Source organism: Helianthus annuus, chromosome 9, assembly GCF_002127325.2.
Source record: "Helianthus annuus cultivar XRQ/B chromosome 9, HanXRQr2.0-SUNRISE, whole genome shotgun sequence".
NCBI classification, from domain to species: domain Eukaryota; kingdom Viridiplantae; phylum Streptophyta; class Magnoliopsida; order Asterales; family Asteraceae; genus Helianthus; species Helianthus annuus.
The window spans coordinates 149,495,457-149,511,831 of NC_035441.2; the positions used below are offsets into that span (position 1 = coordinate 149,495,457).

Below are 16,375 nucleotides of genomic sequence, written 5' to 3' on the forward strand. Positions count from 1 at the left end.
TGATTAAAACCCCTTAAACACAGGGACTCAAAAAGTGATTTACGCTATTTGATATATCATATATACAAATACTTAAAAAAATTAAAGAAGTTATATTGGGTATATGATCGGGTAAACGAGTTTATCACCAAAACCCAAACTCGTCCCATATATGCGAAAAAATAAAAACTAATCCCAAACCCAATCTCATACTTGATTATTAGACCCAAACCCGTTTCAAATGTGTCGATTTTGAGATTTACCCATCAAGTTTAGGTTTGATTTCCATCACTAGTTTTCACACATTTCTTTGGGTAACACCAACAAAAGTTTTCATAATATATACATACAAAGTGAAAAACTTGAATGATTCAAATTTGAGGTTGATAGGTTTTCCCCCCACAAATCCAACATCCCCACATATATAAATACACCCATCATCCTCCTTGCAACAGTGATTCAGACTCCCCTTTGTCTTCTTCTCCATCTTCATAACACCTATGCCTCTTCATGTTCATGGCATGTAATCTAAACATCATCATCATCATGTACAACAACCACCACCAACAAAACTCAGACCACCCTAAGTCCACCTTCAACCCACCCAACAGCCCCCGCATATCCTTCTCCAACGACTTCGCCGACGCCGTTCACTCCCGCCAACAAACCCTCAAACCCTCCCGTGATTACCACGCGCCGCCGGTCTCTTCTGACTTTGAGTTTTCTGTCTCCAACAACTCCATGTTTACAACCGCTGATGAGCTCTTTTTTAAGGGCCGTTTGTTGCCGTTTAAAGATGCTGCTTCCGGAGCTGTTGTTGGGCAGAAAACTACCCTCCGGGATGAGCTTCTTGCCGGAGATGACGATGATACTGCCGGAGTTTCTTTCCGGCCACCCAAGGGTGGTTCTGGTACACGGTGGAAAGGGTTTTTGGGGCTCCGTAAATCGCATATTGGGTCGAAAAGATCCGATAAGGGTGATGGGTCTCGGTCGGGTCAAGATGCTGGTCATGCTTCTAAAGCTTCACAGGTTTTTTGTTTTGTTTGATTATGTTTTTTTATTAGGTTATGGTTTATTTACTTACTATTTTCTAGACTTCTTGTTTTGTTGTTATTTTAAATTTAAATTAAAGCTTTTAAGCTTTTTTAATTCTTGTCACTTTAGTTAAGTATTTAAGGTTTGTTATACCATGAAAACACCGTCCTAAAATGGAATCTGTCTCATAAAACCTAACATATTTGATTTTATTCTGCCCATACTTTAAAGATTAACACACATTCAATGACTCATTTTTCAGTCAAGATATTATTAAATCTTTATATTATATATATACTTATATAAATCTTTATGTATACACTAAAAAATCTTAATGTGTAGACACACATATATATATTTTTTGTATGCATTCTTATGATTTATTTGAAATGATGATGACAGGAAATGGTGAATGAAGGAGGAGGATCAAGGGATATGGAATTTAGGATGCAATGAGAGAATGAAAGTTGTAAAGAGGGAATGGGTGATTTTTTTATTGGAGAATGGGGTCATTCTTGTAATTTTAGGTAGAGGATTGGGGTTATGTTAGGTATTTTCAGTGCATTTGGGTATCACCATAGAAGTTAGGGTATGACTGGAGAGTGGGATGAAGGGTGAAATTGTAATTTTGGTAGATGGATAAGTGGATCTCTAACAGTCAATTTGACTTCAACTTCAATCTCTTTCACAAGATTCTCCTTTTTGTTTTCTTGTCTTTTGGGTATCAAACAATTGCAACTATCCCTTCCTTTCCTTTGTTAAGTTCAAATGACATTCTTGCCCCTTTCAGTTATTATTCAACTCATTTCTTGTACTTAAATAAGGCCAAATTTATAGTTTATGAGACACAATCTAAGAGGTTTTATTAAACATTTAAACGTATTCTCAACCATTTATTTAAATAATAAAACTTAAAAGTTCTTGGATAAGTTTAGAAACTTAGAATAATCTTGTAAATAAATTAATGACACAATATTTTATTTTTAAGAATAATAATCTAAATAACCATCAGCCGATCTGCCGATGGTAGATACATATAAATTGAGAAAAAAAAGGTACTCTGTAAAAACAAATTTGTGTTTTTATACGTATCATTAAATTAAATAAAAAAATTGTGGTTGGGGGTGTTATGTTGACCGTTGACTGAAGTCAAAGAAGGAACAGCTAATGAACAGCTGGGTGTGAAAAACAATGAAAGCACGAAGTACAAACAAGTACTTCATCTTTAGCCTGACACAGACATTTAACCTTCAAGTACTCCCCGTAACCGTTAATTGTGGGACACCTGTCCTACACCTCAAGATGCTCTGTACTGTACAACTCTCTATGCGTAGGTTACAACCATACTCATGCATCAGTAACTCATGCTTTTATCTATGACATTGGGACTATATTTATGTGTTCTATTAAGTTGGCCAGATACTAACTAAACCATTGGTAATTTCAGTTTCTACAGTTTAAAATTTTAGTTAAAAATCACTTAAACTTTTATTTTAATTTTTAATACGTATTTATATGTTAATGTAGCGGGAATTTACTCGGCATAACGGTTTGCGGTATGTGTATATAATGTGTATATGTGTGGGTGTTCGGAGGACAAAAGTGAAAGTGTACAAATTTTAACGTTATTTTACTAACTTTGTGAAAATAACTTTAAAAGAGGGGGATGGTTAATCATGCATCATGTGGTGACGTTGATAGCCGAAATAAAAGGGGTACATGCACTAATCGGCATTTGTCTCAATTGCTGAGTGTTGTATGCCTTATGTTTAACGCTTGATGCTAAATTACTATTGAGCCGGGGGTCTTACCGGAAGCAGACTCTCTATTCCTAAGAGTTAGAGGCTGTCTAAATCTTACTCTCTTCAGACTCTACCTTAGCTTTGCTATTGGTAGGATTTACTGAGTATGATAATGATACTTAAAGCACATTCTTAACAACTTGATTTTTTTTTTCCAATTAATCATGCCCGAGAATTCACTAAGGTCTGGATCACGAGACTGAAACTCACACATTTAAAATTTAAAATTTTTTAAGGACAAAGATTTCAATAAATTGTAATACATCCTTACCCCCCCTCATGTATGGCACCTATTTAATGCCCGTGACAATCACGTACAAGGACATAACGTAACACAGTTTAAGTACACATCTGGAAGTCACATAGATGTGTCAAGGTTTTAAACGGGAATGCACATATGTTAAGTGGCAAATGCAAAGATTCCCATGTTCACATATCACATGCTATTGTAGTTTTTATTGTTAGCCCTTGTGTACTCATATCCCTCCATAACCCCCTTTACCCTAACATAAGCTCCCTTCAATTTTGCGTGTAATGAAAAACCCCCTTCAATATAGATATATGTATGTATGTATGTATATATGTGTGTGAGAGAAACAAAACATAACCCCCCGTCTTCCTGTGATGAGCATAACGCCTGGCGGTGTTCTGGGCGTTATGGAGGGTTATAGCGCCCCATAACCCCATTTCACCTGTCCACTACGTGGCTTTAAACCATCCCAAGGTTAAACCATCTGATGGGAACTGGAATGCTGAAAAAGCTAAACGAAAACAAACTTTGAAACGTAAACAAGTTTTGAAAAATAAAAGGGTTGAAAAGCAAACTGTTTTGCCAAAGGCATCTAAGAAATTAGAAAAGCCTAAACAAATTTGGAAAGCAAAACATAAAGAAGCAATGTCACCAATCCCTGAAACAAAAAGGGACATGTGCTTGCGAGAAGTATCTTATGTTGATGCTTCAGGAAATCTCAGGACCACGATGGCCTGAGTACCAATGTCTTAATGATCTCCTTATTTTTCAGGGACAACCAAGGAGGAGCTGTTAACAATACTTGGAATGTTGATAGCAGTTGTTTCAAAGACATAACAGGTAACATTTCACTGTTGCAAAAAGTTCATTATCTTTACAGTTAATATGTTTCGTTTAGAGGAGACGGGGGAGGTAAGATAAGATCAACGATAAAGTACAATTTAAATTTTGTGATCTAATTTTGATATTGATTAGTCTTAAATCTGATGATGGAACGGTTAAGCAAAAAACAACAAAAAAATCATTTTCTTTCGTATTTCCTTTGTACATACAGTTGTCTTGATAAGGTAAATTTGCACATAAGATTTAAGCACAAATTTAGGGGGATAGAGAGAGAAAATGAGAAAAATACAAAAACATTTGAAAAACAGAAAAAATCCAAAAAGTTTTATTTCATAAATGAAAAATGAAAAGAATTTTCACTATGTGGGTTAAGGCTGACTCAAGTAAGACCAGTATTGAAATGGTCTGACTCTAGGGTGATATGTTGGTAGGCTTAATCCTGATGGCTGGAAACTTTGGTTGGTTTTGTGCAGAACTTAAAGATATAATATGACCTCAGTAAAGAACGTCACTTGGAATTAGTACATGTCTATTTGAATGCTTGTGTGATGTCTCGATACACACAATTTTGGTGTAGCTCTGAAATCTTTTCCATCAAACTCGTGTATCTTCTCTGTTTTGCGTTAGCAAAAACCTGGAGGTGCTAGGCAACGTCAGCTTCTGTTGCATCCAGATACATGCTGACCTAGCTGTACTTGTCGTGTTGTAGATCAAAATACACCCGAAAGAGGTCATCTAATGCCCAAAAGAAACCCCCCCCCAAACCTATATCAAATTGAAAAATTCATTTGATCTGTACATTATATCCACATCTCTGCATATGATCTATTATGTTTTCTTCTCAAGCAAGTCCCAGTCAAGGTTTCAGAATTCTAGAACAGACTTGTGGAAATATGTGGTAGGGAAGCTACATGCATGATAGAATGTACTGATCATAGTTTCAGTATTTGATTGTAATTTGTTTGGGTGTTCATATCTAATATACCAAAACATGATAAATTAGTTATAGACCGTCATATAGAAAAGGCTAAGGAAATAAGTTTAAGTGGACAAACATACTTCCAATCGCTCGGATCACCCAAACTAAATCAGTGTTGATAAGTGTAGTCTGGCCTGAAATACTGTGATTTGATCCCATTGCAATTGTAATTGTATATTAGTTTCTTTGTTTATCTGTGTTCTGTTTATTGTTTTATTTAAAAATAAAAAAAATTAAAATAGAAAATTTAAAAAAATCCAAAAATAAAGTGTTTATTTGTTTTATAAAAAATTTAACCGTTCTTGAAGATTTGATTGATCATTATAAGTTGAAAGAAATTTGAATTGTGAAATCCGAGTACAAATACTTGGATGTACCAAGTGTTCATGTGGTACTTTCCTCTGTTGCATAGAAATGTTTGCTTATGAATTTTTGAGCATGTGCAGAACTTGATTTAAATCATGAAACAGGGGTTGTTGAAGATTGAGATGTTGTTAGCTACTGACAAAGCATGAAGCATCACAACAACAAGATGTGCCTGAGTCAGAAGAACCAGATACGAGTCATCATCTGACAGTGATAGTACACTTGAAGAGGTACCTGTGAACCAGCTTGAAAGAGAAAAGTTTGACAAAGAAAAGACCTGCTGAGAATCCTCCTCTCACATTCTTTTCAACAAGATTTTCAACCAAAGCTGATCATGATCAAGATGAATAAAAGACCCAAGTTTGAAGATGAAAAGTTGAAGTATCTTCCCACAGAGACATGATAAAGACAACATAAACTTAGGGGGATATTGTAAGGCCATATAATTGAGTAAGTTTACGCTTATCTTTATCAAACACATGTATAGTAGTGGACTTAGTTGTCTGGTGGGCTTGAGTTAGGCCATGTGGGCGGAGATTAGATGTGGACCTTATATAATGTTTAGTTTATTTCATTATTAGGGTTAGACGTCAGACTTGAGAGACATTGGGGAAAAACGAATTTGTTGTTGATTGTTCTTGCTTGTAATCGTGGTCATGGTTGTAAAAGTCCCGCCTAAGCTCTGAGTACTCCCCGAGTACTCGCTACAAGGTATGCTGCCGAGGCACGAGTATTGGTCTCCCAGGCCAATTACTCCCCGAGTAATCCCCGCCTAAGCCGGGTACTTCCCGATTACTCCCGAATCCGACTAGGGAGCGTCTAGCGACTTTTACAACCATGATCATGGTGTACCAGACAATCCTTGAGGTTGTGTGCACTTGTTATAATACAATCGACATATTCATCTTGTTTTACACTTTTCTTTGTAATTCCGCACTTAGATTGGTGTTTGTGATGTCCAATTGATAGTTCCTGGACTTACAGTAACCCACAACAACAAGGCTCAACAGAGCACGGTCAGACCCATTTGGCCAACAATAGTGGGGTCCACTCGGCTATAAATAGTAACATCAGATCCATATTGGTTTGTGACTCCCGAGCTGGTCGTTCGAAGAAATGATCATGCCATGAGAACCCAGGTACAATTTAATGATTATGCATTAAATTTGTGCACCATTGATGAAGATTTTCTTTTGCTTGCTGATGATGAACTGTTTTATTTTGATGATGAAAAATGAAAACCGGAGTTGATGAAAGAAATGTGTTCTGAAATTGATTCAATAACTAAAAACATGTAGTTGTTAACCGAGTTACCACGTGATGCAAAAGCGATTAGTTTGAAGTGGGTTTTCAAGGTTAAGAGAAATGAGATGGCTTACTAAATAAACACATGGTGAAACTCGTGGCAAAGGGTTATGTTCAACAAGTCGGAGTCAACATGATGAGGTTTTCGTGTCGGTGGCTTGACTTGAAACAATTTTGGTTACTCTTATTACTCGCAACAAATGATGGTTGGGAATTACATCATTTTGATATTAAATCCACGTTCCTGCATGGTGAACTAAAAGGAGGAGCGTTTGTGGTTCAATCGGAAGGGTTTGTTAAACAAGGCGAAGAGCATAAAGTTTACAAATTATTAAAAGCCATTATACGGGTTAAGGCAAGCTCCACGTGTGTGGAATACTAAATTAAACAATATATTGCTAATTATGAAATTTCACAAGTGCTCGCAAGAATAAGTCTTATACCGAAGAACACTTGGAACGAATGTCTTATTAATCGACGTGTACATGGAAGATTTAATTGTGACGGGTTCCAGTTTGAAACATATCATGGAATTTAAGTGTGGAATATGCAAAAACTTCAAATTGTCAGCTTTGGGAACACTTACTTAATATCTCGGAATTAAAGTTTCGCAGAGTAAAGACGAGATAAAAATTAAGCAAGAGGCGTATGCAAAGAAAAATTTGACTGAAGCTGGTATGATTAATTGCAATCCAACTAATGTTCCCATGGATCCGTATGTGAAAGTTTCTAAATTTGAAGATGAGGAAGATTTTGATGCAACGAAAGATCGAAAGATTGTCGAGTGTTTTCAGTACCTTTTACAGACTCGGCTTGATTTGGCTTTACCAGTTGGAGTGGCAAGTCAGTACATGCAATGCTCAAATCAATCTCATGCAACTCTCATTAAGCAAATTCATCGTTACTTACAAGGTACTTTTAGGTGTGGCGTTACCTATACTCGAGGAATCAATGTGATGGTCGGTTATAGTAATAGTAGTCACAACATAGATCAAGACAATGGAAGAAGTATTATGGGATACGTGTTTTATTATGGGTTTTTCCCTAATTACTTGGTGCTCTCAAAAGCAAAGTACAATGGCTTTATCATCATGACGAGTTAGGCGGTTTGGCTAAAAGAACTAATAAGCGAATTACTCGACAAGAAAATTCAAGCGGTTGTGTTATACATCGGCAATAGCTCTCGTGAAGAACTCGGTTTTCCATTGAAGAAGCAAATACATAAAATCCTGGTTTAACTATGTTGGTTCAGTTCTGTTTATACATGAAGGAAAACATGAAAACATACCTGATTGCATCAGCACAAGCCAGCAGAGAATCCAGATGTAGATGTAGCAACAGTGTTTGACATAGTTGTCAGTTTGGTCTGGTTCCTCCTTAGGGTGCAATCTAATGATGGTGATGAAGAAACCGAATAAGGGAGTTCGGTTATGGAGATGGAGGTCGATTTGATGTTATGAGTAATTAGGTTATGAGTCTAACCCTAGAACCTCAAAATAAGTCTCCTTATATATGCACCCAGGAGGAAACCCTAATTAGTTAATAATGGTAATAAGGCCCATCAACAATTACCAACTAATTATTTAATGGATTGTTATATATTTTGATCCATATAATGTAAATGATTATAATGGCCATATATAAATAAATATATTATTTATTTATTCTTACATTCTCCCACTTGGCCGAGTAATCATTTACTATGAGTATTAGATAAGCCTGATCAGGAGTTAACACTCATTTTAGCCTTAAACAAGTACTATAGCAGAAAAATACAGCCGTTGAATCATTATGCAACTCAGGACCCCCATTAATCATACTATAGCCTTAATTTAAAACCTAATCGTTATGATCAAAATACGCATAAGCCCTTTGTTTGATTTGTAACTTTATTTGTCTATATGCCATTATGTCGACTTGACATATTCTTAGAGACATACAAAATCAAACTGGTGAGGAAAATTAACTAATACTTAGTCATTCATAGTACGATATGCAATTGCGCACGGCCATTAATTAATTCCCGTCTATGAGCTCTCCTAATTAGACTTATGGGTAATAGCCCTTTAGTTATAGGATCCTTAAGCATATCATGAATGTATTCGATACAAAACTTAGTTTCCTCAATTCGTTCATAAACGAATAATTAATTGCGTATCGAAATTTAATGCAGCACCTCTTGAACTGTTACTGTTCAAGGAGTCATGGTAGCTGACTTTATCACACTAATTCTTCAAAACATTAATTATATGGAGTTAATAAACTTATGAGTCCACTGATAAATTTCTAACAACATTTAGTGACTATATTATGTCATTATAACTTAGGTTGTTGATATCAGTGTATTATGACTCCTCCATGAGATATGTTTTGTCTGCTGACATAAAATATACCCGAAATAACATTTTGTCATCTTTGAACATTAAAAGTTAGAGTAATAAACCGGTTTGAGTTCTCACTTCTTCTTCAAATTATAGTCTCTCGTTTATTTAAAGATATTGTAATAGTCCATTAGATGCTACACATTAATCTAGACATATCTAGTGTGTTGCAATGTGAGCAATATCTAAACGAGTATTGACTTGAACTTACATAAGGCTTCTAATTAATGAAGCGTAAGGAAATAACCTCACTTATCCTATTATCCTCTAAAAAAGAGCAGTATTGTTTGTTACATATGTAAGGACCCATTTAAGGTTAAATTGATGGAACGAAACTAATGTCCCATTGGGTCTATCTCGGTATGTTATGATATCTATTACGTAAGAGATATCTCTGAGATCTATTATATTAAAGATTGTGTTAACAATGCTTTGACTTATGTAACATATACTTGTCAAAAGAATATCATCTATATAGACAAGTTTATCTTAGTTGCTCCCACTCATCTTGAGGTAGGTACATTAATCCACTTGATTCTTGATGAAAATAATTACGTTAGCTTTTCATTATATTATGATGTTTGCATTAACCCATACATGGATTTTATTGGCTTACAAATAAAGTGTTCTTTAACCTTCAGTTTGGAACTTTCAGGTTGTTTTATGAACATGTAAATATGCCAGCCATTTGTTAGGGAAAATCGTTTTAATGTTCATCTAATGTAGCTTAAAACTATTATAAGCTACTAAAACAGTGATGATCCTTAAAGAAATCTTTTGTTAGATATGTAATAAAGATTCTTTAATAATTTATCTCTTCCTGAGTACAACCTTTGACAACCAATCATGCCTCTTTGTGTCTTAACGCTTATATTAGGATTTGATTTAGTTATGAACACTCTTAGGTAATTCAATCAAATCCCAAACGTTACACGAACACATAAAATCAGTTTTACTAGAAAACAGTTTTATTTCATTCAGAGGATTGATTGACACTAATGGCTTAATTTGAAGAGATAGGATCAGTAAACTTTTCCAAAATCCATTTCAACTTCAATTAGGGAGGTTATGTAATTATCAAAGTTAGTAGGCTTTTAAACCTAGATGACCTCCTGAGTTGATTATTGGGTTCATTAGAAGTTTCAGTTTTATGGATTAGCTCTTGGTTAGGTTGCTATCATTTTTATTCTAAGTTTGTAAGGGTTGGTGCAGTATGGTATACAAGAGGTGTAATCGGAGTTAAATTCGGAGTGAAATTTAATGACACTCTTCCCCCCGCCTCTTGTATTCCTTGCAAATCATGATAAGGACTTTGACTGCTCCCACGGACCTTAGAAATCTTTAGGAACTCAGCATGCTTAGGGTCAATATTTAACGACCAGCAAATTCTAATAGAGAAAACTAATTAATGACGTTAGTCGTTGTGATTTCTCTTGTTGAGGATTATGTTATTTTAGGTAAGAAATCTAAGTGCGCCCACAATTAGGCAACAATGAAACTTTTGTAAGAGTAGCATTAGGTTTTAAGGAGACAGGTGATGATAGAACAGTGTCATGATGGAGCGGTGTCTTGTACAAGAGGTGCAAACTTATAAGGTAATGTAAAATTTTCACTCCCCCACCTCTTGCAGCTATTGCAAGTTATTACTAAGACACTTAATGCTCCCACTGATCTTTAATATCTCTAGAATGCTACAAGAGAAGTTTCAATGAGCTACGTGACGTAGGAACCTATCACATATACGATAGACTTTATTTGATTTCTTTATTGTCCATATATCATAAGAGACTTTAGGGACATTTTTAATAGAAATCTTATTAAGTATATATATATGAATAGATTTCTTCTAAGACAGTGAGCCATATGCGACAAAATTTTGATACAAGTTGATAGTCTTTTAAATGATAAATGAATTATGTCTGCATATTCCATTTGGAATAAGTTCCACGAATGTCAATGAATGACTTATGATGGACCCATGCTTATTCCTTAAGCCAAGTCATATTTTAGGGCTTTAACGTCATGATTTAAAATCACTTAGAATGAGATTAAATGAAAAAAAAATCATCCTCATTAACCATGTCATGATTTCTCATGAATTTTGGTTATAATGGATGAAATTTATAAGTCTCATTTTCCTTTTGTCAAATTCTCATTTGCATGATGACAAAAGTTGTGAAAAAGTAAGGTATCATCTAGTTTCATCTTAGTAATGTTTCTATCCAGATATTTAGAACAAATAAGAGGAGAGTTTTAAGATAAGTGTGACTTTATGTTGACTATGCAAACCTCACAATCCTCATAACATTGCTTAATTATGATACTATATTCTGATTAATCTTCAGAATATATAAGGTATCGAAAAGCGTTGTTGGAAGACTGCTTATTATGGTTCTTATAGTCTTAACATTTAATTTTGTCACTAACTCTCACGTTAGTTATTTGTTGACTTCTGGTAAGGAAACGTTTAAAACTAGAGTCAACTAATCATGTGTTAATAGGAATATTAAAGAATTATTAGATTTAAATATCATTAGTAAGTGACTATCTAATTAACTTATCCAACTGTTCTTCTGAATAATGGATAGTCTCATTGCTTATGCCTAGTCTAATGACATAATTATGCATTGAGATTTTCCCTTTAAGAACCTTAGAGTTGGAATTTTGTACTTGTATTTTGTCTATGGACCTTAGAAAAATCCTCTTTTAAAGTTTAAGTGGTTGTAAGGTGAGTAACAACTTATTTTCCAGCTTCAAACATTTATTTCTTTGTACATATGTTGCTTATCAACACACTCGTTATACTTTGGTAGTTTTGAGTGTTATAGTTGATTTATAATGCATCAAAATTGTACAAATGAAAACTTAGTATGTAATGTACTGGAAAATGTACTTATTTCCATGCGTAAGCCCTTAACTTTATGGGTCATGGTATTGTACATTATAATATATTCACATATACCACTTAACCTTATAATTTATAATTTTAAATGAAGACATGCACCTTAGGAGTTCTTGTGATTATTCCACATATAAGAGATTAGCCTTAGGAAAATCTTAATCTGGAATAACTTTAGTGATAGTATTATGTTAGAGAGTTCTTGATTATCATAAGAGACATCATGTTCGATTTGTCCTGATCATCATGCTCTAATTTTCTTCTTTATAATCTTTATCAGAAGAGAGCAATAGGATTATCGTGTCTTAAGAAATAATCAAGGATTTAATTTAAGAGCTAATTCCAATAGAAACTTTAAATAAAACAAACATTTTGGGTTTAGGAATTAGAGTGGATGAGATATATGTAGAAGTAAATTATAGTGAGTAAAATTATGGGTACTTAAAAAAAAAAAACAGACGAAATGATCATAAAAATTAATTAAGGATCATTAATATAAGGATCATTGTGTGAAGAGGTTGTGATATGTCTATTATTAACATCAAAATAATAGACTTATTTAAAATTCTACTTAAACGAAGACAAATCAGCTTTGGCCAGAAGTGTAATCATTTAAGCATGTGTGCAAAGTAATCGTGACAAATCAGCTTTGGCCAGAAATGAGACAATCACTTTAGTTATGCACTTGTCAAGCATGCTAAACATAAATGAATTAAATCAGCTTTGGCCAGAATTAAGACATTTCACGTTTGTAATGCATACTCAACATAGCTTTTATAATACTTGAACAATAAATAGATGCATCAAGTCAGCTTTGGCCAGAAGTGATACATCAAAAGCTCATTCAAGTTAAGCCATTTTGGTTTTGTAAATCATTCTTTGATCCTCATTAATTAACTAAATAATTACAAAAACCAATCATTTAATAGCAAACCACCCGTTAGCGCGGATCGAACTCCGCGGTGAGTTCGCTGGGGGGTTCGGGGCGGGAGCCCCGAAAAAATTTTTAGTTCACATTTAAACAGCTTAAGTTTTGAGATTTCGAGTCATGGTCTCGAGTCGCAACCTTAGTCTCGAGTCGCAACCTTAGTCTCGAGTTGTGCTGTTATGGTTTCGAGTCGCAACCTTAGTCTCGAGTTATGCTGTTATGGTCTCGAGTCGCAACCTTAGTCTCGACTAATCACGTTATGGTTGCGAGTCGCAACCTTGGTCTCGACTAATCACGTTATGATTGCGAGTCGTAACCTCATGGTTTCGATCAATCACGTTATGGTTGCGAGTCGCAACCCCATGGTTGCGAGTAGCAACCTCATGGTTGCGAGTAGCAACCTCATGGTTGCGAGTAGCAACCTCATGGTTGCGAGTAGCAACCTCGTTAACAGCTGTTTTGTGATAATAACTGAAAACTCGAAATTTAAGGGATTGTGGGATAATGTTTCCTGTTTTAATGCTGATCTAAACTTATCAAAATATTTCGAAAATAATAACTGATATCTCTTTAACAGTTTTCGGAATTTTATTAGATAAAAATAAGATCAAAAACAGGAAAAACACCCACTAATCTAAATTATATTCCAAATCTTAGGGAATTTTCGAGTTTTCTTAGAACATTATGATGAACCCTAACAAAATAAGAACATAATCTGGAAATCCGAAACCTGATTTTAATGGTTTTGTAAGGGATTTCGTGATAATAAGTTTAATCTTTATAATTTCGAGTCGGTTTATCAATTAACAGTTTCCGAAAACAGGGATTTCGGTCACAAACAACCCGAAAACAGTTTTTGATTTTAAGGCTTAAAAAACTTCCGTTTTCCAGATTTTGATCCAAGAATAATGGATACGAAAACAGAACTGGTTTATCAACATATGCTCTGATACCACATGTTGGTTCAGTTCTGTTTATACATGAAGGAAAACATGAAAACATACCTGATTGCATCAGCACAAGCCAGCAGAGAATCCAGATGTAGATGTAGCAACAGTGTTTGACATAGTTGTCAGTTTGGTCTGGTTCCTCCTTAGGGTGCAATCTAATGATGGTGATGAAGAAACCGAATAAGGGAGTTCGGTTATGGAGATGGAGGTCGATTTGATGTTATGAGTAATTAGGTTATGAGTCTAACCCTAGAACCTCAAAATAAGTCTCCTTATATATGCACCCAGGAGGAAACCCTAATTAGTTAATAATGGTAATAAGGCCCATCAACAATTACCAACTAATTATTTAATGGATTGTTATATATTTTGATCCATATAATGTAAATGATTATAATGGCCATATATAAATAAATATATTATTTATTTATTCTTACAAACTACATTCGGGAATGCATGGATCATGAAGATATCATGGTTGAGCATGTCAGTGGCATTGATCAACAAACCGATGTTTTAATGAAAGCTCTTAGGAAGATCAAGTTCAAGGAGATGATTGAAAAACTTGAAGTTGAAGACTGTATGATACGAGTTCAAAATCCCGAGGGTGATTGTTTGGAAATCTGAATTGAACAAGGAGTAGTGGATAATTATAGTTTATTAACTATGTTAACGAATTAATAAATAGTTATAATTATCAAGTCCTAAATATAATTATCAAAATAGATTTGGATGCAAATAGGATAATTATATGAACAATCCTAGTTATAGTTTAATAAGTGCGTTTAGGTATATTGATACCATCATGTGGGTATTGGATTGTAAATTCAAGTTTTGAGAACTTTCTTGAACAATAAACGTTTGGGGTACTTAGGGGCTGTTTGTTTAGCTTTTAATGGTTTAGATCTTTTACCGGTTCAACACTTAATGGTTCAGACTGTTTGTTTCTCGAGCAGATGTCTGAATGGTTCAGACGTTTGCCTCTGAATTGTTAAGCATTATACCGAGTATGAATGATTAAGACCTCTAATCTAAATTGGACAGACATTTGCCTCTTGCCTCTGAACGGTTAAACATTATACTGGCTCTTAATGGTTCATACCTCTTACTGGTTCAGACCTCCCACTGGTTCAACACTTAACCTTCAGAATTGTGATTTTCGATTTTGATTTCTGTTTTGAAACCAGCTCAATCTTGTGTTTCAAGATCTTGATTTGAAGCATGAAACAAAAACACTTTAGTTTTGAAACTTTTTACCAAAATACACTAGTTTAAAAAAAATCTGAAAGATCTGAACTAATACATTTAAGGGCTAGAAACTATAAACAAATTCCTTGGATCTAGATGACATAATAAGCTTCAAACTTATTAACATCAGGAACCCTAAACACCCTGTGGTGGACCTACATTATAGAGTGGGGGTGGCCGTCTCTGTAAAAATTAGTGTAATTTTAGGCAAAAATTCCGATCTTCCTATTTAAAAGTTTGGTTAAGTCCCTTGATTACCCTCCTAGATAATAAAGCATGAGTCCGCCATTGTAAACACCCTACTAGAATAAACCATCACTAGTGCTCTAGTGGTGGCCACGGGTATTTAAGTTCCACTTATGGTGGGCCCGGGTGAGTTTTCTCCTCAAGGTCTCAAGTTCGAGTCTTGGTGATAGGGGTTTCTCATTGAGGGGTTTAAATTGGGGATCTATTGTGCGAGGGGGCTCTCTAGCACGGACTCGGTTAAGACAACGTATGCTAGACCTCCCGACATTCGCGAATAATTCACACCTTTCAAAAAAAAAAAAAAAAAACACCCTACTAGAATAACGAATGTGGACATGCATTGAGCTGACTAGATCCTTCAACGATGAGCGCCCTAAATTTTTTGTTAAGGAATATAAACTTATGAAAGTGTCGAAAGAAATTGTTGTTTGTTGGAACTGAAAAAATGAAAATAACTATACGTGGCAACGGTGGCCGTGTAGTACATTGATGGCTACGAGCCTACGGTGGTGGCAACAATTATTGATTTTGTTACTAAACGGCATTTGAGAGAACTTATTACAAATATTCGTGGTCTAGTCAAACAAGTTAACCACTGGGTCTTGGCTCAGTGGTCACCGACACCTATTTAGTGTCTCTTGAGGCCTCCCATTACGTGGAGGTCGCGGGTTCGAATCCTGGTTACTCCAGGCTCTTAAATCCAACCAAGTTGGCAAGGGTATTTATCACCAGTGATCGTTGTCGGATTATGAATTGGGAAGGGAGATCCCTTCCGCGGCTAAGGATACCGTGCACCTATCCTTTTTTTTAGTCAAACAACTTATCCCTTGAATTTCATATTTCAAGTCTAATAGCTTTCGGTGAAAGCTGGACTTTTTGGAATTGTGGGCGTTTTAAATTGGCGTTGTTGTTTCTCAATGCCGTGTACACCGGCCCGTCCCCGGTGTTTAGGACGGTGTTGTTCAAGAGACGAGGGATTCTCTACCGGTGTGGAGCTGATTTAGGAAATGACTGACACGTAGTTATTCGACGTGGGTGATAGTCGTTTAACCCCAACAATTAAATTTTTAAAACCTTTACTTTTTTTAAAAATCAAATTTTACCCTATATATACAATCCACTCCATTTTTTTACGAACTCTACAACTTCACCAAATTATACAAA

At 35.1% G+C, this 16,375-nt stretch overlaps 1 protein-coding gene across 1 annotated transcript; it reads left to right on the forward strand.

Moving 5' to 3' along the window:
* The first annotated feature begins 356 nt into the window (after positions 1–356).
* LOC110868027 lies at positions 357–1,767 on the forward strand. The gene is made up of 2 exons (XM_022117109.2): positions 357–1,008; positions 1,417–1,767. The coding sequence occupies exons 1-2, from the start codon at positions 490–492 to the stop codon at positions 1,468–1,470; spliced, it is 573 nt and encodes a 190-aa protein (XP_021972801.1). The 5' UTR covers positions 357–489; the 3' UTR covers positions 1,471–1,767.
* The last annotated feature ends 14,608 nt before the right edge of the window (positions 1,768–16,375 follow it).

Bases quoted from the DNA above. Each gene is read 5' to 3' on its own strand.
- LOC110868027 (XM_022117109.2), top strand. From the start codon at position 490: ATGTTCATGGCATGTAATCTAAACATCATCATCATCATGTACAACAAC. The intron at 1,009-1,416 runs GTTTTTTGTTTT...TGATGATGACAG, and splicing joins ATGCTTCTAAAGCTTCACAG to GAAATGGTGAATGAAGGAGG.